This window comes from Schistocerca serialis, chromosome 4, assembly GCF_023864345.2.
Source record: "Schistocerca serialis cubense isolate TAMUIC-IGC-003099 chromosome 4, iqSchSeri2.2, whole genome shotgun sequence".
Lineage (NCBI taxonomy): Eukaryota > Metazoa > Arthropoda > Insecta > Orthoptera > Acrididae > Schistocerca > Schistocerca serialis.
Genome location: NC_064641.1, coordinates 620,995,487 through 621,019,933, shown reverse-complemented (window position 1 = coordinate 621,019,933; position 24,447 = coordinate 620,995,487). Strand labels below are relative to the sequence as shown.

The following is a 24,447-nucleotide window of genomic DNA, read 5'->3' as shown; positions in this document are numbered from 1 at the left end:
GAAGTGAGCAGCACCGAATGGAATTCCAAATACTAAGATTCACAGTTTTTACTTAGCTGACTGCTTTGGTGAAGGCTTCGTCATCTTCTTTAGTGACATGGTAATGTCTGCGGATGGCCTAGTACGTAGAACACAAACTGAAATGATTGCGAAAATCTGGTAATTCTCAAATTATAAAATGAATTAAAGTATGTGAACTTTCAAACGTTTCTATTCAGAACTTTTGTCACATTGTTATGGCACTATATGACCTAACAATTCGAACAATACGTCTGCTTTCTGCAGCCTCACCCAAAGTCTTGATCACCAGTCAACACAGCTTCACGTCAAGTCCCTGTACGATGAAGTAACATATTTAGCGAAATTTGATAGACTGGAATTTGCAAAATATTATTTTAGAACTTCAACATTGCTCTGAACATAAGGAAACAAATGTTTAAGCATAAAATGACTATTTCTTGTATACAGGGTAACAGGTTTTGAACTATACGAAAACAAACGTAAATTAGTTAAAAACTACGGCGTCCACACACTTTATTCAACATGTAATCGTCACTACAGATATTCGGATTTAGGTTATAGCATGTTCTATATGCCGGCCGCCATTGGCGACGATGTGGCGCAGTTGAATAGCGAAATTTTGCATGACTCGTTGAAGTGTCGGAACATCGATGCTGTCGATGACCTGCTGTTTTCAGCTCAGCAATGGTTTTGGGGTTATTGCTGTACACCTTGTCCTTAATGTAGCCCCACAAAAAAAGAGTGTCACATGCATGCAGATCCGGAGAATATGGCGGCCAACTGAGGTCCATGCCAGTGGCCTCTGTATGCCCCAGAGGCAGAATGCGGTACCTACAATGCTCTTCCAGGCCATAAAATACTCTCCTGCTTCGACGGGGTCGCGCTCCGTCTTGCATTAACCAAATCTTGTTGAAATCAATGTTACTTTGGATAATAGGAATGAAATCATCTTCCAAACCATTCACATTCCGTTCGGTAATCACGGTGTCATCGAGAAATATCGCATCGATTATTCTGTAATTGGACGTTCACACCACACAGTCACCCGTTGAGGTTGAAGAGACTTCTCGATCGCAAAATGCGGATTGTCTGGCCCGTCCCGTCCCCCCTCCCCCCCTCCACATGAGGCAATTTTGATTATTGACGAACCCATCCAAATGAAAGTGGGCTTCGTCGCCAAACCAAACCATAATGCGCGTAGTAATTCCCATCATTCCTCGCGGCCAATTGTGCAATTTGACGACCTACCTCAAACTGTTCAGAAGTTATGACGATTTTATTCAAGATACTTAAATAATTGTCACCCTGTACTTAGCTTTTGTATCAAAATTTATTTTGTAAACGAAGATATCAATACCAGCTAGTATAATGACTTTTCTGGAGACTAGAAATCTACTCTGTAGGAATCAGCATGGGTTTCGAAAAAGACGGTCGTGTGAAACCCAGCTCGCGCTATTCGTCCACGACACTCAGAGGGCCATAGACACGGGTTCCCAGTTAGATGCCGTGTTTCTTGACTTCCGCAAGGCGTTCGATACAGTTCCCCACAGTCGTTTAATGAACAAAGTAAGAGCATATGGACTATCAGACCAATTGTGTGATTGGATTGAAGAGTTCCTAGATAACAGAACGCAGCATGTCATTCTCAATGGAGAGAAGTCTTCCGAGGTAAGAGTGATTTCAGGTGTGCCGCAGGGGAGTGTCGTAGGACCGTTGCTATTCACAATATACATAAATGACCTTGTGGATGACATCGGAAGTTCACTGAGGCTTTTTTCAGATGATGCTGTGGTGTATCGAGAGGTTGTAACAATGGAAAATTGTACTGAACTGCAGGAGGATCTCCAGCGAATTGACGCATGGTGCAGGGAATGGCAATTCAATCTCAATGTAGAAAAGTGTAATGCGCTGCGAATACATAGAAAGATAGATCCCTTATCATTTAGCTACAAAATAGCAGGTCAGCAACTGGAAGCAGTTAATTCCATAAATTATCTGGGAGTACGCATTAGGAGTGATTTAAAATGGAATGATCATATAAAGTTGATCGTCGGTAAAGCAGATGCCAGACTGAGATTCATTGGAAGAATCCTAAGGAAATGCAATCCGAAAACAAAGGAAGTAGGTTACAGAACACTTGTTCGCCCACTGCTTGAATACTGCTCACCAGGGTGGGATCCGTACCAGATAGGGTTGATAGAAGAGATAGAGACGATCCAACGGAGAGCAGCGCGCTTTGTTACAGGATCGTTTAGTAATCGCGAAAGCGTTACGGAGATGATAAACTCCCGTGGAAGACTTTGCAGGAGAGACGCTCAGTAGCTCGGTACGGGCTTTTGTTAAAGTTTCAACATACCTTCACCGAAGAATCAAGCAGTATATTGCTCCCTCCTACGTATATCTCGCGAAGAGACCATGAGGATAAAATCAGAGAGATTAGAGCCCACACAGAAGCATACCGACAATCCTTCTTTCCACGAACAAAACGAGACTGGAATAGAAGGGAGAACCGATAGAGGTACTCAGGGTACCCTCCGCCACACACCGTCAGATGGCTTGCGGAGTATGGATGTAGATGTAGATGTAGATGTAGTGAGACGAGGCCGTTGGGATCCAGCACGGCGTTCCGTATTACCCTCCTGATCCCACCGATTCCATATTCTGCTAACAGTCACTGGATCTCGACCAACGCGAGCAGCAATGTCGTGATACGATAAGCCGCAATCGCGATAGGCTACAATCCGACCTTTATCAAAGTCGGAAACGTGATGGTACGCATTTCTCCTCCTTACACGAGGCATTACAACAACGTTTCACCAGGCAACGCCTGTCAACAGCTGTTTGTGTATGAGAAATCAGTTGGAAACTTTCCTCATGTCAGCACGTTGAAGGTGTCGCCACCGGCGCCAACCCTTATGAATGCTCTAAAAAGCTAATCATTTGCATATCACAGCATCTTCTTCCTGCTGGTTAAATTTCGCGTGTGTAGCACGTCATCTTCGTGGTGTAGCGATTTTAATGGCCAGTACTGTAGTTAGCCCTCAATCGCGATGGTGTTCCGCCAGTGCCGATCATTTCTTATGCTGCGAGCTAACATTACAAAGATGTTCGGGTCAGATGCGATTCCTCTTCGTCGAAATGTCTTGTCTCAAACTCGTCTAGGGGTTGAAACGCACGTGTCTCATTACACGCCCTAAATTAGACACTTGTGGCCCTTTGGTTAAATTGTCTGGCTGATGGCAAGTTTGCGAAATACAAAATTAATATAACGTACAATAACAGTAATAATAATACCGGGAACAAAATTAACGACCCATAAATGATGTAGGCCACATAGTTGCGATTTGGTTAGAATAATATTTATTCAGAAAGCAAACTAACAGCGAAAGTGGTCGTATTCAGAGTTACTGTTACACTCGAGCGCGAATCCATTTGACACAGTTCGATCATTCACAGTCCCATCGCGAATTACAAGTCCAATACTCTACCTCGTTAACTACGCGAAAAGCTAAATATTACACCAGGAACGCGACCGCTCACCGCTCAGAGACTAAGTCCTGCGATACCACACAACGCGAAATTTTCTAAGTCGTTTCACTTTCTAGCTACCTAAAGACCGACTATCCGCTTTCGCGTCTCAGTCTCAATCGTGCCCTTTGGGGTCTAGACCAGAACTGTCCACTCTGGTGTCTCCACCAGCAGTCATTCTCTGCCCATCTCCGGCCGCATCTCAAGTGTGCCGAATATCGTCGCTCAACTGACTAGTGCAGTACCCTTTCTTGAAGCCGTCCATCTGATTGGCTACAGCTTGTTACACGTTATTTTACATTTTAACATATTTAAATAATCAAAGCCTGACCACTTTCATGTTCTAAATAAAGTAAAAATAATATCCATTGCCTAATAAACGTTAAATTCTTTTACATAAAACCAATAGAATGTCCTTCTTACCGTTGAATGCCACGGCCAGTAGCCTTACACCAATGTGCTTTCTGATAAATAAAAGTAACTATTATGCACTAAACTTTACAACAAATATTCTACTACGTAATGATTCAATAAGGTGTCATGCTGTCATCGTTCAATGTCTTTTTTTGTGTGGAGGAAATGATGATCTGATGCTTTACTGAAAATACTGATAATTTAAATTCACTATATATTTTAAACAAATAAACTTACAGAGTCGATATTAACAACATTTGTCATTTTAATGATTCTCCTCTATATTCAGATTTTAGCATTCAGGTCTTTGTTACAAAACTTGTTAATTTCACTTTAACAGTAAATCCTAAACTATTATAGGTATGATCAATATTCAAGTTTTATTGGAATCACCATGAAAATTTATGAAGGATGGCAGATTAAAATGACTGTGGCTTCATTCCCTGAATTACTACAGAATTAAATAGTTTTCATTAATATTTCCATTTATGGCCGATCTTAGGTCCGCCATGTTTAACACTGCTTCGTCTCCCTGGCGACAAACGGCTTCTACGGGATTTCCCTGTGATGTAGGTCCTCGTCTGTCTCAATCGCAAACTAGTGCTTAGGCTTCATTCAGCACAATAGACGCCTGCGAATTTCCCCATCCCGTGGCGAATCTGCGCTCTTTGTGGCACTCACTCCAGGACGACAGGGTTCGTTTCACAATTCCTGTAGGATGACTCTTTCGGCCATATATTTAAATGAGAGCGAAATGCTCGTTAACTCACAGTGCCCAAATCGAACATAGAGGTCAAGCTCTGCTATCAAGGTTCTAATAGGTGTCTGGTTTCCCCAGTGAATGCATGTCACTGTACTTCATATGCACAAAAGGTGTTAAGGGCTTTACTCATATCCTAGTGGAGCCTACGACATCCTTGGACTTGCAGCATCTCCAGAAAACTGGTGTCATGCCTTCTCATCACCAGGAGCTGTTCTTTTATTTCATTTTCTGTATCTACATTCTAGCTGAACTTCGTTCCACTTCTTATTGCTCCATAGCCGTATCTGTTGGGTTTGCAGGTTATATGCAACTCTTTCGATTCTTGCAACTTTTTTTCTTTTTTTTTTCAGTGATGCGGTGGGCTCGAGCACTCTTCGTGTGTCGGGTGGAAAACTTCCGATCCCAGAGATGATGAGATTCGGTGTATAAATACCGGCTGATGTGTTACGTTCCCGGTAGACTTTTTCTCCTAGTTTGCCGTTGAAAGTTCTCTAAACCTCCATATCCTGAAACAGAATCGCACCGTTACTTTGTTGTTCTAGAGTCAACTCGATGCTCTTACGCACGCTGTAAATATGCTGCTTATCATTGTGACCGTATGAGGAATGAGCCGTCCACGTATCGAACCCAGTAGCGTGGACGGAACTGCGCAGAGCATTATGGCAGTTTGTTCAAATGTTTGCATAAGGACGTCGGTTGTTCTTGGAAAGAGGGTGGATCCTGTTATGATACTCGTCGTCAGTTGTTATGATGACTGGTCGCAAATGCTAAATAGAAACATATACTGCAGATTTGGCAGTGAATTTGCTAAGGAGCTGGCTGCATAGCCTGTATCTGCAAAGGTTGAAATAATTAGTAGTCGTTGGTAAAAAGTAATATACATTGTATATAACTTGTGTTACAGGCTTCTTCACATGCTGCATACATATAATTACAAACAGATATCTAGAGAGGCATTACTTATCCCATACTTGACCAAGCGCCTTGTTAGAGGTTGCTTCCTATCAGCTGAAGGCTATGCTACATTCCTAGTTGACGTCCCTGGCAAGAGTGGACGAGAGCTCGCTAGATACTTGTCACAAGCCGGGGAGCGGCACTAGCGGCGCTAGTTGCGACTAGCGGATCCAGCAATATCTATTACGGTCCGCGGTCAATATCTGCAACCTCTAACAAGTGTGGTATCGAACGTTGATATCTCAGATCCCATTGCCAAACCGTATGTTCACGCATATTTACCAAGCCATGCGAAATAATTTTGAAAACTTCGCCACATCAGAACTACAAAACGACGAAGAAGGAGCGAAACGAGCAGCTTCAGAGGCCAAAGAAAATCACCACCAAGTAAAGAAGGTGACAAAATCACCTACCACCTGGGCCGAGCGCGGTGTAGGGCAGGTCAGGATATAGAACACTACAGGTGTGTGTAAGATAAGAATGGTCATCGACTCCACAGCAGCAAGATGATTCATGGACGTTAATGAGAGTATCCCAGTGAAATGTCCAATACTGAATTCCCCCACTCACCAATACCAAAAGGCAGTGTCACGATTCGACCAGTGCAACGTATCACAACAGATGAGGTCACTGTTGCCATTCGTCAGATGAAAAATTGCAGACATAGCGTAAATTAAGGGGCTTAACGACGAAGTGACCACCTGGCAGGCAGAATTCTTCAACTACATCATTCACTTTGACCATATACCCACAGATCATTTAGGATCATAGCGCCTAATTTAAAGACAAGGGTGGCCATGTTGAATGTACCAACTACCCCCCGGTTCGCCTCCTCTCCCATGCTATGAATACATCCGAACGTATCCTTGATGACAGGCTGCAGAACATAGTCCAGATCTTAATAAATTAGTGTGGATTTGCGAAGGAATGTGGCACGATTGACGCACTTTTTGCTGCGAGCCCATTGATGCAGAGATTCTGCGACAGCAAAAAATACAAACAAATCTCTGTTTACAATAACCTACATGTGTCTTTTAGATGACGACACTGAACGTAGGTAGTTAATTAAACAGCAACCCTCAGAAAAAGTTGAAAGTACGTAGCTGAAAGTATAATAACTCTCGTTTCTTACATGTATGAGCTTGGGAGAGCCAGTCGTGACTAAACTCTACCATAGGGTGAGCAAGATGTATGAAACAGGCGAAATTCCCTCAGACTTCAAGAAGAATATAATAATTCCAATCCCAAAGAAAGCAGGTGTTGACAGATGTGAAAATTACTGAACTATCAGTTTAATAAGTCATATCTGCAAAATACTAACGCGAATTCTTTACAGACGAATGGAAAAACTGGTAGAAGCCGACCTCGGGGAAGATCAGTTTGGATTCCGTAGAAATGTTGGAACGCGTGAGGTAATACTAACCCTACGACTTATCTTAGAAGAAAGATTAAGGAAAGGCAAACCTACGTTTCTAGCATTTGTAGACTTAGAGAAAGCTTTTGACAATGTTGACTGGAATACTCTCTTTCAAATTCTGAAGGTGGCAGGGGTCAAATACAGGGAACGAAAGGCTATTTACAATTTGTACAGAAAACAGATGGCAGTTATAAGAGTCGAGGGACATGAAAGGGAAGCAGTGGTTGGGAAGGGAGTGAGACAGGGTTGTAGCCTCTCCCCGATGTTATTCAATCTGTATATCGAGCAAGCAGTAAAGGAAACAAAAGAAAAGTTCGGAGCAGCTATTAAAATCCATGAAGAAGAAATAAAAACTTTGAGGTTCGCCGATGACATTGTAATTTTGTCAGAGACAGCAAAGGACTTGGAAGAGTAGTTGAATGGAATGGACAGTGTCTTGAAAGGAGGGTATAAGATGAACATCATCAAAAGCAAAACGAGGATAATGGAATGTAGGCGAATTAAGTCGGGAGATGCTGAGGGAATTAGATTAGGAAATGAGACACTTAAAGTAATAAAGGAGTTTTGCTATTTGGGGAGCAAAATAATTGGTGATGGTCAAAGTAGAGAGGATATAAAATGTAGACTACCAATGGCAAGGAAAGCGTTTCTGGAGAAGAGAAATTTGTTAACATCTAGTATTGATTTAAGTGTCAAGAAGTCGTTTCTGAAAGTATTTGTATGGCGTGTAGCTATGTATGGAAGTGAAACGTGGACGGTAATAGTTCGGACCAGAAGAGAATAGAAGCTTTCGAAATGTGGTGCTACAGAAGAATGCTGAAGATTATATGGGTAGATCACATAACTAATGAGGAGGTATGGTGGTGGTAGTGGTTAGTGTTTAACGTCCCGTCGACAACGAGGTCATTAGAGACGGAGCGAAAGCTCGGGTTAGGGAAGGATTGGGAAGGAAATCGACCGTGCCCTTTCAAAGGAACCACCCCGGCATTTGCCTGAAACGATTTAGGGAAATCACGGAAAACCTAAATCAGGATGGCCGGAGACGGGATTGAACCGTCGTCCTCCCGAATGCGAGTCCAGTGTGCTAACCACTGCGCCACTTCGCTCGGTGAGGAGGTATGGAATAGAATTGGGGAGGAGTTTGTGGCACAACTTGACTAGAAGAAGGGATGGGTTGGTAGGACATGTTCTGAGGCACCAACGGATCACCAATTTAGTACTGGAGGGCAGCGTGGAGAGTAAAAATCGTAGAGAGAGACCAAGAGATGAATACACTAAGCAGATTCAGAAGGATGTAGGCTGCAGTAGGTACTGGGAGATGAAGAAGCTTGCACAGGATAGGGTAGCATGGAGAGCTGCATCAAACCAGTCTCAGGACTGAAGACCACAACAACAACATGAGGTTAATATTTTGGTAGTTAAACTTCTGGATTACGAAAATATGCAGCTTAAGTTATACAGAACATTGCTTATGTGTCACGGTGTGTTTGTGTGTGAGAGATGTGCAAATAACTTATAGCACTTAATTCGAGGATCCATTGTGTCTTGTACCAAGTTGGCACAAACATCAAACCTCAGTCGGTTTTCGGCCCCAAATGTAATTAACCCCAAGCTGTACCAGTAGTGAGAATAAGTGAGCGATGTGTGTTTTGTACTGTTATAGACCAAATCTTTATGTAGTCATGACAAATAACGCAGGCAGTTTTTGATTTCTATGAACTGTTATTTTACTTTTGGTGCAAAGCCCAAATTATCATCCGTGGGCCAGATATCGAACTTTTGTACACGGTACAGAGATACAATTCTTTATGGAATCATGTCCAAATACATTACTTCTCCAGAGACTAGCGCAGCAAGCCTTTCAACATTGACTGAAGTTCTTTCCCTACAATCTACACTCCTGGAAATGGAAAAAAGAACACATTGACACCGGTGTGTCAGACCCACCATACTTGCTCCGGACACTGCGAGAGGGCTGTACAAGCAATGATCACACGCACGGCACAGCGGACACACCAGGAACCGCGGTGTTGGCCGTCGAATGGCGCTAGCTGCGCAGCATTTGTGCACCGCCGCCGTCAGTGTCAGCCAGTTTGCCGTGGCATACGGAGCTCCATCGCAGTCTTTAACACTGGTAGCATGCCGCGACAGCGTGGACGTGAACCGTATGTGCAGCTGACGGACTTTGAGCGAGGGCGTATAGTGGGCATGTGGGAGGCCGGGTGGACGTACCGCCGAATTGCTCAACACGTGGGGCGTGAGGTCTCCACAGTACTTCGATGTTGTCGCCAGTGGTCGGCGGAAGGTGCACGTGCCCGTCGACCTGGGACCGGACCGCAGCGACGCACGGATGCACGCCAAGACCGTAGGATCCTACGCAGTGCCGTAGGGGACCGCACCGCCACTTCCCAGCAAATTAGGGACACTGTTGCTCCTGGGGTATCGGCGAGGACCATTCGCAACCGTCTCCATGAAGCTGGGCTACGGTCCCGCACACCCTTAGGCCGTCTTCCGCTCACGCCCCAACATCGTACAGCCCGCCTCTAGTGGTGTCGCGACAGGCGTGAATGGAGGACGAATGGAGACGTGTCGTCTTCAGCGATGAGAGTCGCTTCTGCCTTGGTGCCAATGATGGTCGTATGCGTGTTTGGCGCCGTGCAGGTGAGCGCCACAATCAGGACTGCATACGACCGAGGCACACAGGGCCAACACCCGGCATCATGGTGTGGGGAGCGATCTCCTACACTGGCCGTACACCACTGGTGATCGTCGAGGGGACACTGAATAGTGCACGGTACATCCAAACCGTCATCGAACCCATCGTTCTATCATTCCTAGACCGGCAAGGGAACTTGCTGTTCCAACAGGACAATGCACGTCCGCATGTATCCCGTGCCACCCAACGTGCTCTAGAAGGTGTAAGTCAACTACCCTGGCCAGCAAGATCTCCGGATCTGTCCCCCATTGAGCATGTTTGGGACTGGATGAAGCGTCGTCTCACGCGGTCTGCACGTCCAGCACGAACGCTGGTCCAACTGAGGCGCCAGGTGGAAATGGCATGGCAAGCCGTTCCACAGGACTACATCCAGCATCTCTACGATCGTCTCCATGGGAGAATAGCAGCCTGCATTGCTGCGAAAGGTGGATATACACTGTACTAGTGCCGACATTGTGCATGCTCTGTTGCCTGTGTCTATGTGCCTGTGGTTCTGTCAGTGTGATCATGTGATGTATCTGACCCCAGGAATGTGTCAATAAAGTTTCCCCTTCCTGGGACAATGAATTCACGGTGTTCTTATTTCAATTTCCAGGAGTGTATCTAGGAGGCTACGTGTGAGTGTGACTGTGTGTGTGTGTGTGCGTGTGTGCGTGTGTGTGTGTGTGTGTGTGTGTGTGTGTGTGTGTGTGTGTGTTTGTGTGTGTGATATGTAAAACTAACAATGTGCAACTTTATTTGAGGGGTCCATAGCGTCTTGCATCAAGTGGATACAAAGATCGAACCTCAGTCGGGTTTTGATGAAAAGTGTACCTTGACTTGTAATATACACAATTAGTGAAAATATGTGAGCCACCTGTGTTTTGTGCTGTTACAGAATAAATGCTTACATTTTTTCAAGAAAAAATAACATGGGTTTTAGTTCCCTTAAAATATTATTTTGCCTTTTACATGAAGATCGAACTTTCGTTCGTGGATCAGAGTTCGAACTTCCATGGTTTTGGAGCCAAGTAGGGTACAGAAATCTGCAGTTTCCAACTGCCCAAGAAAATAAAGGAGATTCTGTTAAGGACAGGCTCAGTCTCAGGATCTCTGGATTTAATAACATTGCTTATGATGCGCAGTCAGTTACATCAGTCAGTCTATCTGTAGTGTCATCAACCACTTGCAGAAAGAAACATTAAAAACAGTGAATTTGATAAACCAGCAGTTGCTGAACACAATCTCGCAAATAAAAACAGAACAACGTTTGATGAAGATACACTCTTGTCCCGCACTTCAATATACTGGGATTCTGTTATTAAAGAAGCAGAAGAAACTAAAACGTGGGAGAACAACATCAACTGCGACAGCTACTGTAATGATAGTAGTGCGTACAAGCGAGCTCTCGACGTTTAAAAGACACAGAGAAACGCGCTGAACTGTTTACGTTCCTGCTGGAGTGCTGTAAATGGTTAGCAACAGCCACGATATTTAGCTGTTCCTAACGAAGATGATTGAGGATTTCGTCGAAGGTTTGACATTTTATCCAGATAAGACACGTCAAGTAAACGAAGAATGATGTCGTCGCCAGAAAATATACCCCAAACGTTTTAGTCCCAAGACCCCATAGCAATTCTTATCAACGTAAAACATTTATCTACTGCTTCGACTATATCAGCGCATCCCACCTTCCCTACATTTCAAAATACTACTCATTTTTACCAATGATAATTTTAATCGCCTTCCACTCAGAGAACATACAATCATCCCTGTTAAGCAGTACTGTCAAATATGACCTATCCTACACATCCCTTTGCGTATGGAGGTTCTAGCCTTCCTCCTGGCCAGATATAACGCTGTTTACCTCCCGAAAGCACCTAAATGATCCTTCTCCCTACACATCACAGATTCTGTACATGTAATATTATTTCAGTTCAATCCTGATCCAAATCTTTAACCAACTTTTATCAGAGGGCTTCTCCAAAGATATCGCCAGCGATTATAGAACCAAGCACTTCTTTATCATGAGAGAAATTTCACGAACGCTGTTTCAGCATATAAATCCTTATGTACATCTGTAAATTCTCCTTTTCATTGAGTGAAGAATGGGGACCCAAGGAAGAACGTAAGTAACTAATAAATAAATAAATAATATGTAACATCGCCTTGGAAACTCTCTGTGGAGCATTATGCATACAGACATAGCTGTAAATATATTAAAATTATACTGGGTATAGAACTTGAGTACCTTAGTTTTGGATCTTTTCTCTATGGTGCTGATGGATTCCTTTTAATCCTCCTCTACGTTCGCTATGGTGTTTGGTATGGTCAGCTGCCCTGTTTCCGGCGGAAGTGCTTCTACTGGTTGCCTGTTCTATATGTCTGTCGCACCTCAGCTGTACTAGTACGTTGTGGACAAATAAAGGATAATTTGGTACACTATCGGAACGAACTTTTAGAAATGTAAAATTTCATCACCACCCTTCTGTGCACAAATAAAAGACAGTCCGGTACACTATGAGAACAAACCTGTAGAAATGTAAAATTTCATCACCACTCTTCTCTGGCAGGGAGTGGCTGATAAGCAACAGGCGGACTAATGACACATGTTAACATGGTAATCACTGAAGGGAAGGTAACTGTCGCAAATAGAGACAAACATAAATGATTTTTTTACCACGATGTTTGGAAACAGCTCGACAGGTTCAAATGGCTCTGAGCACTATGGGACTTAACTTCAGAGGTCATCAATCCCCTAGAACTTAGAACCACTTAAACCTAACTAACCTAAGGACATCACACACATCTATGCCCGACGCAGGATTCGAACCTTCGACCATAGCGGTTCCGCGGTTCCAGACCGCAGCGCCTTGAACTGCTCGGCCACCCGGGCCGGCAGCTCGACAGCGGGTATGGCCTACAGCCATACAATATTTAGAGTTCCGTGCCTCAACCTGTAAAAACGGAACCCTTGTAGTATCCCTTTGTAGTTCGTATGTCCGTCCGTCTGACTGTCTTATTGTTCAGATCCCTTTTTCTCAGGAACGGGTAGACGTATGAAGTTCAAATTCATGTAGCATTTTTAAGGTCTATGGTTCCTTCGCAGAGCAAAAATTTTAAGCTTCTAAGTAAACTCCGTCTAAAGGTACGGCCATTTACGTTACATATTTTGATACTCGAAAACTCAGTCATCGAAATGTATAGGGTATTTCCCGTTGACTGAGAGTCATGAAAGTTGGCAGCAATCAAGGTTTCACAGTAGAAGTAAAGTAAAAAATCGGAAAACTGTAATTATATCACATACAAATTTATTTTTGCCATTGGAGGACACATTACATTCATCATCCGTACCGAGCGGGATGGCGCAGTGGTTAGCACAATGGACTCGCATTCGAGAGGACGAGGGTTCGAACCCGCGTACGGCCATACTGACTTAGATTTTCCGTGATTTCCCTAAATCGTTTCAGGCACATGCCGGGATGGTTCCTTTGAAACGGCACAGCCGAATTCCTTCCCTATCCTTCCCTAATCCGAGCTTGTGCTCCGCGTTTAGTGACCTCGTTGTCAACGGGACTAATCTCCTCCTACTCATCGTCCGTCAAAAGCTTAATAGACGAACGTTACTGCATGAAACCCAAAATGTAAGTTGTAATCATGTTTTAGTAAATGAATAAAAGGTATTTTACTAAATCTTCTACATACACTGCTGGCCATTAAAATTGCTGCACCACGAATATGACGTGATACAGACGCGAAACTTAACCGACAGGAAGAAGATGCTGTGATGTGCAAATGATTAGCTTTTCAGATCATTCACACAAGGCTGGCGCCGGTGGCGCCTCCTACAACATGCTGACATGAGGAAAGTTTCCAACCGATTTCTCATACACAAACAGCAGTTGACTGGTGTTGCCTAGTGAAACGTTGTTATGATGCCTCGTGTAGGGAGGAGAAATGCTTAGCATCACGTTTCCGACTTTGATAAAGGTCGGAGTGTAGCCTATCGCGATTGTGGTTTATCGTATCGCGACATTGCTGCTCGCGTTGGTCGAGATCCAATGACTGTTAGCAGAATATGGAATCTGTGGAATCAGGAGGGTAATACGGAACGCCGTGCTGGATCCCAACGGCCTCTTATCACTAGCAGTCGAGATGACACGCATCTTATCTGCATGGCTGTAACGGATGCTGCAGCCACGTCTCGATCCCTGAGTCAACAGATGGGGACGTTTACAAGACAACAACCATCTGCACGAACAGTTCGACGACGTTTGCAGCAGCATGGACTATCTGCTCGGAGACCATGGCTGCGGTTACCCTTGACGCTGCATCACAGACAGGAGCACCTGCCATGGTGTACTCAACGACGAACACGGGTGCACGAATGGCAGAACGTCATTTTTTCTGATGAATTCAGGTTCTGTTTACAGCATCACGATGGTCGCATCCGTCTTTGGCGACATCGCGCTGAACGCACATTGGAAGCGTGTTTTCGTCATCGCCATACTGACGTATCACCCGGCGTGATGGTATGGGGTGCCATTGGTTACATGTCTCGATCACTTCTTGTCCGCATTCACAGCACTTTGAACAGTGGACGTTGCATTTCAGATGTGTTACAACCCGTGGCTCTACCCTTCATTCGATCCCTGCGAAACCCTACATTTCAGCAGGATAATGCACGACCGTATGTTGCAAGTCCTGTACGGGCCTTTCTGAATACAGAAAATGTTCGACTGCTGCCCTGGACAGCACATTTTCCAGACCTCGCACCAATTGAAAACGTCTGGTGAATGGTGGCCGAGCAACTGGCTCGTCACAATACGCCCATCACCACTGTTGATAAACTGTGGTATCGTGTTGAAGCTGCATGGGCAGCTGTACCTGTACACGCCATCCAAGCTCTGTTTGACTCAATGCCCAGGCATATGAAGGCTGTTACTACGGCCAGAGGAAATCTGGGTACTGATTTCTCAGTATCTATGCACCCGAGTTGCGTGAAAATGTAATCACATGTCAGTTCTTGTATAATATATTTGTCCAATGAATATCCGTTTAGCATCTACATTTCTTCCTGGTGTAGCAATTTTAATGGTCACTAGTGTATAAACTGAAGTCCCCTTCTCGGTCGTTTTTGCATGTCCAGGCCAGTCTTAGGAGCTTCTGTAGATATTTTGATACAGTGGAACCCTCAGCGCGAGAGCCTTACTCGCACCTTGCCAAATTTTTTAATACCATTCAAATGACAGTGGCAGTGAATACGTGTACGCATATCTAAACGTTGTTGTGCTGTGCATGAGTGTGCTGAAAGACAAATTCACACGGAGAGAGGCTTACCGACAGACAAAGCAGAGTCCAAAGTAGGTCCACCTGCGCCTGTCACCACGGAGACGGCGAGGATGAAGAGGCCGAGGACCCGCGGCGTGAGCACCGTGAGCAGCCTGCTGGCCGCGTGCGCCGCCAGGCACAGCAGCAGCAGCGGCCGCCGGCCGAACCTGCCGGCATCAACACGGGAGTCTGACATTGTGCACTGCGCGCGCCTCTCGACCCCGACCGAAAATGAGGCACTGATGCGGACGATTCCCGGATGATGGCTTCACTTAGCGATGCTGCTTGACAATGCTAAGGAAATTTCTATCTCTGTTGGCAACTTGGAGGGGGTGGGGAAAGAAAGAATCTATCAGTCAACAATGAAGACCGGTATACAAATCGGTGTGTATGGGAGACACGTACTGACAAGCGGAGTAGTATGTTACAACAAGTTGTAAACGGATGATCACGAAAGGTTAATCATTTGGTAAGTAGACGGAATGCGGTGATTTGAGCCACCACGCAGAGGGAAATATATTACGACCTAACTACTCAAGAAAGAGAACAACATAACGCTTGCTGAATTACCTAAAACTCTCTATGATCTATACAATCTGTATCCAAGAGAAGTATGGAAATCGAGTGTAACGACTTGGAACTTGAATCAGCAGTTTTTAATTTGAGCCGCTGTACGACGCACATGTTCTGTTCTCAGAGTGTTTCGAAATTTCTGTACACTGGGCACTTTACAATACTCTGAATTCTAGTTACTATTTTAAGTCAACTGCGAGCGGACATGACAAATGCGTGGCAGAAGCACAATATAACACGTATCCGTAACTGCTGAGACGTTAATGGAAGATAGGTAAGGAATGCTCAGAAGACAGGACTCTTCTGAAAGCTGCTGTATCATACTGATTTCATCGTATAACACATGAGTTTGCTTAGTGATGGCAATGATGAAAGACAGTAGCATTAATTGAGGCATCGACAAAAGTAACTTTTAATGTCAGATCTAATATACTTTTCATTTCCATTTTTGCTACATTTTCTAATTACAGTTCACTTCAAAGTCTTGTGTCAAGAGAAATGATGAATTATCTAACTGATTACCAGCGAATAGCTGAAGTAAAAACAGACGACCAGATTTGTTGAAAAAATAGTTGAACACCCTGGAAACATAGTAATATCGCAAGAAAATAGCCTCAACGTAACTAAGTGTGTAACAGTTGCAAAAGATTCACGAACTGTAATTGTTGCCCCACAAAATGTAATTGTTGCTCTAATAGAATCATCACAAAGTTACTCGAGAAGAGTAAAGCGTCAATAGCAATCTGTGATACTAACCACTGGCTTTTACCACTGACGTAAAGATAATGGCTACTGTGACGTCATTTTCTATTATTCCAATCTCGTATAGCGCGAGGAAAGAATGAACACCTATATCTTTCCGTAAGAGCTGTGATTTCCCTTATTTTATCGTGGTGATCGTTCCTCCCTATGTAAGCCGATGTCAACAAAATATTTTCGCATTCGGAGGAGAAAGTTGGTGATTGGAATTTCGTGAGAAGATTCCGTCGCAACGAAAAACACCTTTCTTTTAATGATTTCCAGCCCAAATCCTGTATCATTTCTGTGACACTCTGTCCCATACTTCACGATAATACAGAACGTGCTGCCTTTCTTTGAACTTTTTCGATGTACTCCGTCAGTCCTACCTGGTAAGGATCCCACACCGCGCAGCAGTATTCTAAAACAGGATGGACGAGCATAGTGTAGGCAGTCTCCTTAGTAGGTCTGTTACGTTTTCTAAGTGTCCTGCCAATAAAACGCAGCCTTTGGTTACCCTTCCCCACAACATTTTCTATGTGTTCTTTCCAATTTAAGTTGTTCGAAATTGTAATACCTAGGTATTTAGTTGAATTCACGGTTTTTAGATTAGACTGATTTATCGTGTAACCGAAGTTTAACGAGTTCCATTTCGCACTCATGTGGATGACCTCACACTTTTCGTTATTCAGGGTCAACTGCCACTTTTCGCACCATTCAGATATTTTTTTCCAAATCGTTTTGCAGTTTCTTTTGATCTTCTGATGACTTTATTAGTCGATAAACGACAGCGTCATCTGCAAACAACCGAAGACGGCTGCTGAGATTGTCTCCCAAATGGTTTATACAGGGTGTTACAAAAAGGTACGGCCAAACTTTCAGGAAACATTCCTCACACACAAATAAAGAAAAGATGTTATGTGGACATGTGTCCGGAAACTCTTAATTTCCATGTTAGAGCTCATTTTAGTTTCGTCAGTATGTACTGTACTTCCTCGATTCACCGCCAGTTGGTCCAATTGAAGAAGGTAATGTTGAATTCGGTGCTTGTGTTGACATGCGACTCATTGCTCTACAGTACTAGCATCAAGCACATCAGTACGTAGCATCAATAGGTTAATGTTCATCACGAACGTGGTTTTGCAGTCAGTGCAATGTTTACAAATGCGGAGTTGGCAGATGCCCATTTGATGAATGGATTAGCACGGGGCAATAGCCGTGGCGCGGTACGTTTGTATCGAGACAGATTTCCAGAACGAAGGTGTCCCGGCAGGAAGACGTTCGAAGCAATTGGTCGGCGTCTTAGGGAGCACGGAACATTTCAGCCTATGACTCGCGACTGGGGAAGACCTAGACCGACGAGGACACCTGCAATGGACGAGGCAATTCTTCGTGCAGTTGACGATAACCCTAATGTCAGCGTCAGAGAAGCTGCTGCTGTACAAGGTAACGTTGGCCACGTCACTGTATGGAGAGTGCTACGGGAGAACCAGTTGTTTCCGTACCATGTACAGCGTGTGCAGGCACTATCAGCAGCTGATTGGCCTCCACGGGTACACTTCTGCGAATGGTTCATCCAACAATGTGTCAATCCTCATTTCAGTGCAAATGTTCTCTTTACGGATAAGGTTTCATTCCAACGTGATCAAATTGAAAATTTTCACAATCAACATGGTTGGGCTGACGAGAATCCGCACGCATTTGTGCAATCACGTCATCAACACAGATTTTCTGTGAACTTTTGAGCATTGTTAGTGATGTCTTGATTGGGCCCCATGTTCTTGCACTTACGCTCAATGGAGCACGTTATCATGATTTCATACGGGATACTCTACCTGTACTGCTAGAACATGTGCCTTTACAAGTACGACACAACATGTGGTTCGTGCACGATGGAGCTCCTGCACATTTCATTCGAAGTGTTCGTACGCTTCTCAACAACAGATTCGGTGACCGATGGATTGGTAGAGGCGGACCAAGTCCTTGGCCTCCACGCTCTCCTGACCTCAACCCTCTTAACTTTCATTTATGGGGGCATTTGAAAGCTCTTGTTTACGCAACCCCGGTACCAAATGTAGAGACTCTTCGTGCTCGTATTGTGGACGGCTGTGATACAATACGCCATTCTCCAGGGCTGCATCAGCGCATCAGGGATTCCATGCGACGGAGGGTGGATGCATGTATCCTCGCTAACGGAGGACATTTTGAACATTTCCTGTAACAAAGTGTTTGAAGTCACGCTGGTACGTTCTGTTGCTGTGTGTTTCCATTCCATGATTAATGTGATTTGAAGAGAAGTAATAAAATGAGCTCTAACATGGAAAGTAAGCGTTTCCTGACACATGTCCACATATCATATTTTCTTTCTTTGTGTGTGAGGAATGTTTGCTGAAAGTTTGGCCGTATCTTTTTGTAACACCCTGTATAGATAAGGAACAGCAAAGGGACTATAATACTATCTTTTGGAACGCCTGAAATCAATTCTGTTTTATTCGATGACTTTCCGTCAATTACTTCGAACTGTGACCTCTCTGACAAGAAATCGGAAATACAGTCACATAACTGAGACGATATTCCATAAGCACGCAATTTTACTACGAGCCGCTTGTACAGTGTCAAAAGCCTTCCGGAAATCTAGCAATACGGAATCGATCTGAAATCCCTTGTCAATAGCACTCAGCACTTCATGTGTGTGTGTGTGTGTGTGTGTGTGTGTGTGTGTGTGCTGAGGGTTTGTAGTGTATTGTTTGTGTTGTGTGATTATGATGAGAGAAGGGTGAAGGTTCTGGCACGTAGCCTACCGAAGATAGCCTACTCCTAGCGAATAACATCAAGTGGGCCGCCAAATTTAACATACCCATCCGACGGACGGATCACCGTCAACACCATCACATCATTCCACGTCATGAGACACTGCAGAGAGGTTTGGTATTTAAACTAGGACATCAGCGCGAAGTCAGGTGTTCAGGAACTTTACGCCACCACACCTCTTGCCCTTGCCGGCTAAATACCGGCAGTGAAATTTTTTTACACCACCAGGATACGAACCGGCTTACTCCCACCTCAAATGCCACCTCGTAAGCGTAAGTTAGCGTCCTCGGCCATTGAGGTGGGTCAATCACGGAGGACTGACGAACGTAGAAGCAGCTTCTCACACTGTTATATTGATGGGAAGGGTAAACATTATTTAAGAATTTCTGAAACCGTCAGCTGAGTGATTATTGTGTTGGAAGGGCAGAATGATAATCTGAGAGAACTCAGTGTACCACCAGCGTGATAAATCTACTCATAATTACAAATAAAGTATTGCACGCACTGAATAAAACTGTGGTTATAAGGAGAAAAGTTCTTCAGAAATTTGATAACAACTTAACGTTCCATCTACACTATGCGATGAAAAGTATCCGGGCACCCCAAAAACATACGTTTTTGATATTAGGTGCATTGTGCTGCCACCTACTGCCAGGTACTACATATCAGCGACCTCAGTGGTCATTAGACATCGTGAGAGAGCTGAGTGGGGTGCTCCGCGTGGTCATGTGACTGAGTGTCACTTGTGTCATACGTCTGTAAGCGAGATTCCCACACTCCTAAACATCCCATGGTCCGCGGTTTGCGATGTGATTGTGAAGTGGAAACGTGAAGGGACACGTACAGCACAAAAACGTACAGACCGACCTCTTCTGTTGACTGACAGAGACAGCCGACAATTGAAGACGGTCGTAATGTATAATAGGCAGACATCTATCCAGACCACCACACAGGAATTCCAAACTGCAGGAGGGTCAACTGCAAGTACTATGACAGTTCGGCGGGAGGTGAGAAAACTTGGATTTCATGGTCGAGCGGCTGCTCATAAGCAACACATCACGCCGGTAAATGCCAAACGATGCCTCAATTGGTGTAAGGAGTGTAAACATTGGACGACTGAACTGTGGAAAAACGTTGTGTGGAGTAACGAATCACGGTACACAGTGTGGCGATCCGATGGCAGGATGTGGGTATGGTGAATGCCTGGTAAACGTCATCTGCCAGAGTGTGCAGCGCCAACAGTATAATTTGGAGAAAATGGTGTTATGGCGTGGCCGTGTTTTTCATGGGCACATAGTTTGAAAGTGCTGCTGTAGGCGAAACTTTTGATTCATTTGGCCTTTGACAAATTTTGTGTAGTGGAAGTTAGTTACGCTTGTGTTTTGCACTCTTGACTTTCAAGGGGAAAAAATTTCGGCGGTAAGGGAACAAGTACTAGTACTTAGGCTTGCAGGAGTTAAGTTTGATAATAAGGAATTAACACTCAGAATAAATGGTTGTCAGTACTTAGGAGACATGATGAGGAGAAGCGTAAATAAATTAGGGAAGCAATGGAATTAAAGATTCAGGAGGTGGAGGAGATGGATGAGAAAGAGAGGAAGAGAACTGACAACGAAGAAGAAAAATCGAAAGATTACGGAAAAGTTAGTTGTTGTGAGCCTAACAATGAAACATTAAAAAACTGAAAGAAATAAAGGTGACACCATTTAGTAGTAAAACTGAGCCCCGCCACCTCCAAGTTTTGACTGTTTGATTGTGGTTTCATCAATGGTCAAATATGTCGGAAAGAAGAGAAAAGTCACAAAGGAACTGAAATAACTGCAGAAAAATGAAAGAGGCAAGAGAATGTCACGAAGTAATACAGGAAAGAATTCAAAGAACTTCGGAAAGGCCAAAGAGATATCGCCAAAGAAATAAAAGCATGAAAAGAAAGTCAAAAGAAACAGTGAAGGAAATGGCGATATAATTAAAGGAAAAAATTATATCTTCATTTAAGGAAGATCAAGAGGAAAATGCGAAAATAGTCGAAGACAGACAAGAAAAGATATCCACAGTTATTTGTGAAGATATGCAAAATTCTCCTGTTATGTGAGAACGCTCGTTGCCTGTGGAGTCAGATTTAGAAGCAACTTTAAACACCAATTTGTTAATTAAACACCTAGTTTCGAACTTAACATATCATACAGAGACTCAAAAATACAAAAGTTTTAGACGAAAAAACGACTAGTACCTGTACAGACGGGTATAGTACTGAAACGGATGCTAACATTCTCAGTATGGATTCAGACGTATTGTAAATGGTTGAAGAACATACTGTGAAACTGAATATCCAAACAGATGAGCTGAAGCAGGCTGCCATAGAACAAGAACAAGATTCAGAAGATAAATATCAGAGTTTGTTAGATTGTGATAAAAAATCTTGACGATATGTTGTCTTTGAAGAAAGAAGAACAAAGTTTATTATATGTAGAGGAATGTGAAAAGAGTTTAAATTTGATTGGAACGATCAGTACTATCCCAGACATGAGAAAATGCACGCAGAATTTTTGGAAAAGTAATTAAGTAGGAATCAGTATTTTTAAATATGATATCAGGAGAATAACATTGTAGACATGTAGACATTGTAGACATGGCTACTATGGAAGTCTGCGGTCGTCCCACAGGCACAATAAGGAAATCTGTACATCAGCCACGGCGAAGTTTCCCCAACCTCCCCAGAGGAAAAGCAACGGGAGTCAAGAGCGAACGTAAGGGGAGGAAACAAGAGAAGGTACAATTACTATTGCGAAGTCTTAGCAGGCGGACTCGTATTCGGGGAAGACGACGGTTCAAACCCACGTCCGTCCATCTGATTTAGGTTTTCCACGATTTCCCTAAATCACTTAAGGCGAATGCCGGGATTGTTCCCTTGAAAGGACACGGCTGTCTTCCTTTCCATTCTCCCCTAATCCGAGCTTCTGCTCCGTTTCTAATGACGTCGTTGTCGGCTGGACATTAAATGCTAATCTCCTCCACCTCATCCACTAATGCGAAGACATAGGAGATAATTAAAGCTAGCCCACTCATGGAGAGAAGCTCAGGAAGAAGTGGAATGAGGAAGAAACAAGCTCAAAGTCAAACATATATGTGTGGAATCGAGCGAAGCTGGACAGGCAGAGCTGAACTGTCATATTGTCGCCTGAGTGCTTACAAGGATGTAAATACTAAGGAATAGAAGAAGAGAAGAAAGAAGAAGCTACATGATGTGTTGTGCAAGTTGTACGCCAACAAGAAGAGTGAGTGGCACTCGCAGATAAACGAAATTTGATATGTTGATTAACAGTGTTTCATTTAGTATTAAGTGTTGTTATGTTAGAACACTGTATATGTGTTAGGATGGAGCTGTGTAGACTGTCGTTATAGTGAACAGTGGAATTTTCTTTCTTTGGCATTTTTCAAATGGTTCAAATGGCTCTAAGCACTAAGGGACTTAACATCTGAGGTCATCAGTCCCCTAGACGTAGAACTACTTAAACCTAATTAACCTAAGGACATCAACACACATCCATGCCCAATGCAGGATTCGAACCTGCGATCGTAGCAGCAGCGTGGTTTCTGACTGAAGCGCCTAGAACCGATCGGCCACAACGGCCGGCTTGGCGTTTTCCGACTGCTACACTTACAAATGTAGGAACTGAGAATGTAGAAGTTTTACGTGCTACGCATGCATTGATTTCTTGTCAGCGTTACAGAAGCTCAGTCATATTATTTGTCTACACTCTCGCTGCGTGACTGTCCATGAAGGAGAGTTTGGCGTCAGTCTCCAGCACCCTATTGCATCCATCCAGTTTTATTCCTATGAGTGTTGACTGCCAATTTGTCACATACACTCTACGACAGAAAACTGGACTCACAACGAAGGAATTATCTGAATGAGAAGGAACTTGTAGATGCAATGTACATGTACAAAAAGATGACTACAGTTACAGAAAAATTGGATGATTTACTCAACAGAAAGAACTTCACAAATGAAGCAAGTCAGTAATTAGTTTTTCCACCTCTTTGTTTATGTATGTACATTACATCTGGCATTTTCCATCACATTCAGATAATTCATTCTCGGTGCATCGGTTTCCCTCTCTCTTTTTTTCTTTTTCTTTTGAATGTATTTCTTCTGTTGTCTACAATTTCTTTGCAGTTACACTCTTGTAATTTCACGTGGTAAAAAGTTTAGGCACACCATCCAAAATATACCCAGAACGAGTAAACATGTCGAGGTGAGGTCTTTCGCTAAGTTAGAGTGTGCCTGGTTTCCTGATTAGCGAATGTAGCTGCTGAATTATGGCATCGAACTTTTTCCAGACATCTTTCCTGTTATACCATTTTCTGCTGCTACTCACATTGCAGTGCGTTTGTTTGATCATATACCTTGATCTTCTTAAGAACAAACGGAGAATACTTACTTCACATGGCATTTAAGGGGTCGACTTTCAAGTCGTTAGAGAGAAAGTATTACCTCTGGAGGGTAGTTCTTAGAAAAAAAATCGACTCTGAATTGTTGACCGAAACTTTCATGCGCAAACTCTTTTACGGTTGACTGTGGTATAATGCATAAATCATGCTGCAGTGGTCTGATGAGGTGGGGTATGAAATAATTAATCACAAACGAGCTTCTTCTGAGGGCTGATCTAATAGTAAATCACAAGTGAGGTTTCTTTGTGGACTGATGTGCGACATGAGCGTAAGGATAGCTCTATATCCAGCAGATCAACACAAATAACACCAGGGTTCGTCCAAAATGATTTGGAAATCATGTGAAAATATTTGATATATATGTCTGTCGTTTATGTGAGGAATCACATTAAAATGTAATGCTGTCCCGAACACTAGATCGCTTTCGTTCTATAAAAGTGAAGATTATAGTCTAACATAAAGTCTACTTTTGATCATTACAGACAAATTAGTAGCTCACACTGATGAGGGCGTAAATCAGTAGTTACATTCTGATGGAACCACACAGTCATTCATCAAAAATTATCTAGAAATCCGGTTGAAAGCTGACATATTTACTTTGAAAACACAAATTTGATTTCTATATCTTTTACACTTTCGTATGGGAATACTGAACTTTTATGATCCTAGTACTGAGTCTCTAAATTCGTAAGGTAAATGTGTTTATACCCGCTTGATAACGACACCGAAGCATTGGATTAATATTCTAGA

The 24,447-nt window shown here is 43.4% G+C and overlaps 1 protein-coding gene across 1 annotated transcript in view; it reads right to left on the bottom strand.

The window, feature by feature from the left end:
• LOC126474641 (organic cation transporter 1-like) overlaps positions 1–24,447 on the bottom strand; it is a 128,229-nt gene that overhangs the window by 52,665 nt on the left and 51,117 nt on the right. Inside the window, exon 4 of the mRNA XM_050102120.1 lies at positions 15,133–15,290. Within this exon, the coding sequence (XP_049958077.1) occupies positions 15,133–15,290 (158 nt within the window). The remainder of the gene's footprint in view (positions 1–15,132; positions 15,291–24,447) is intronic.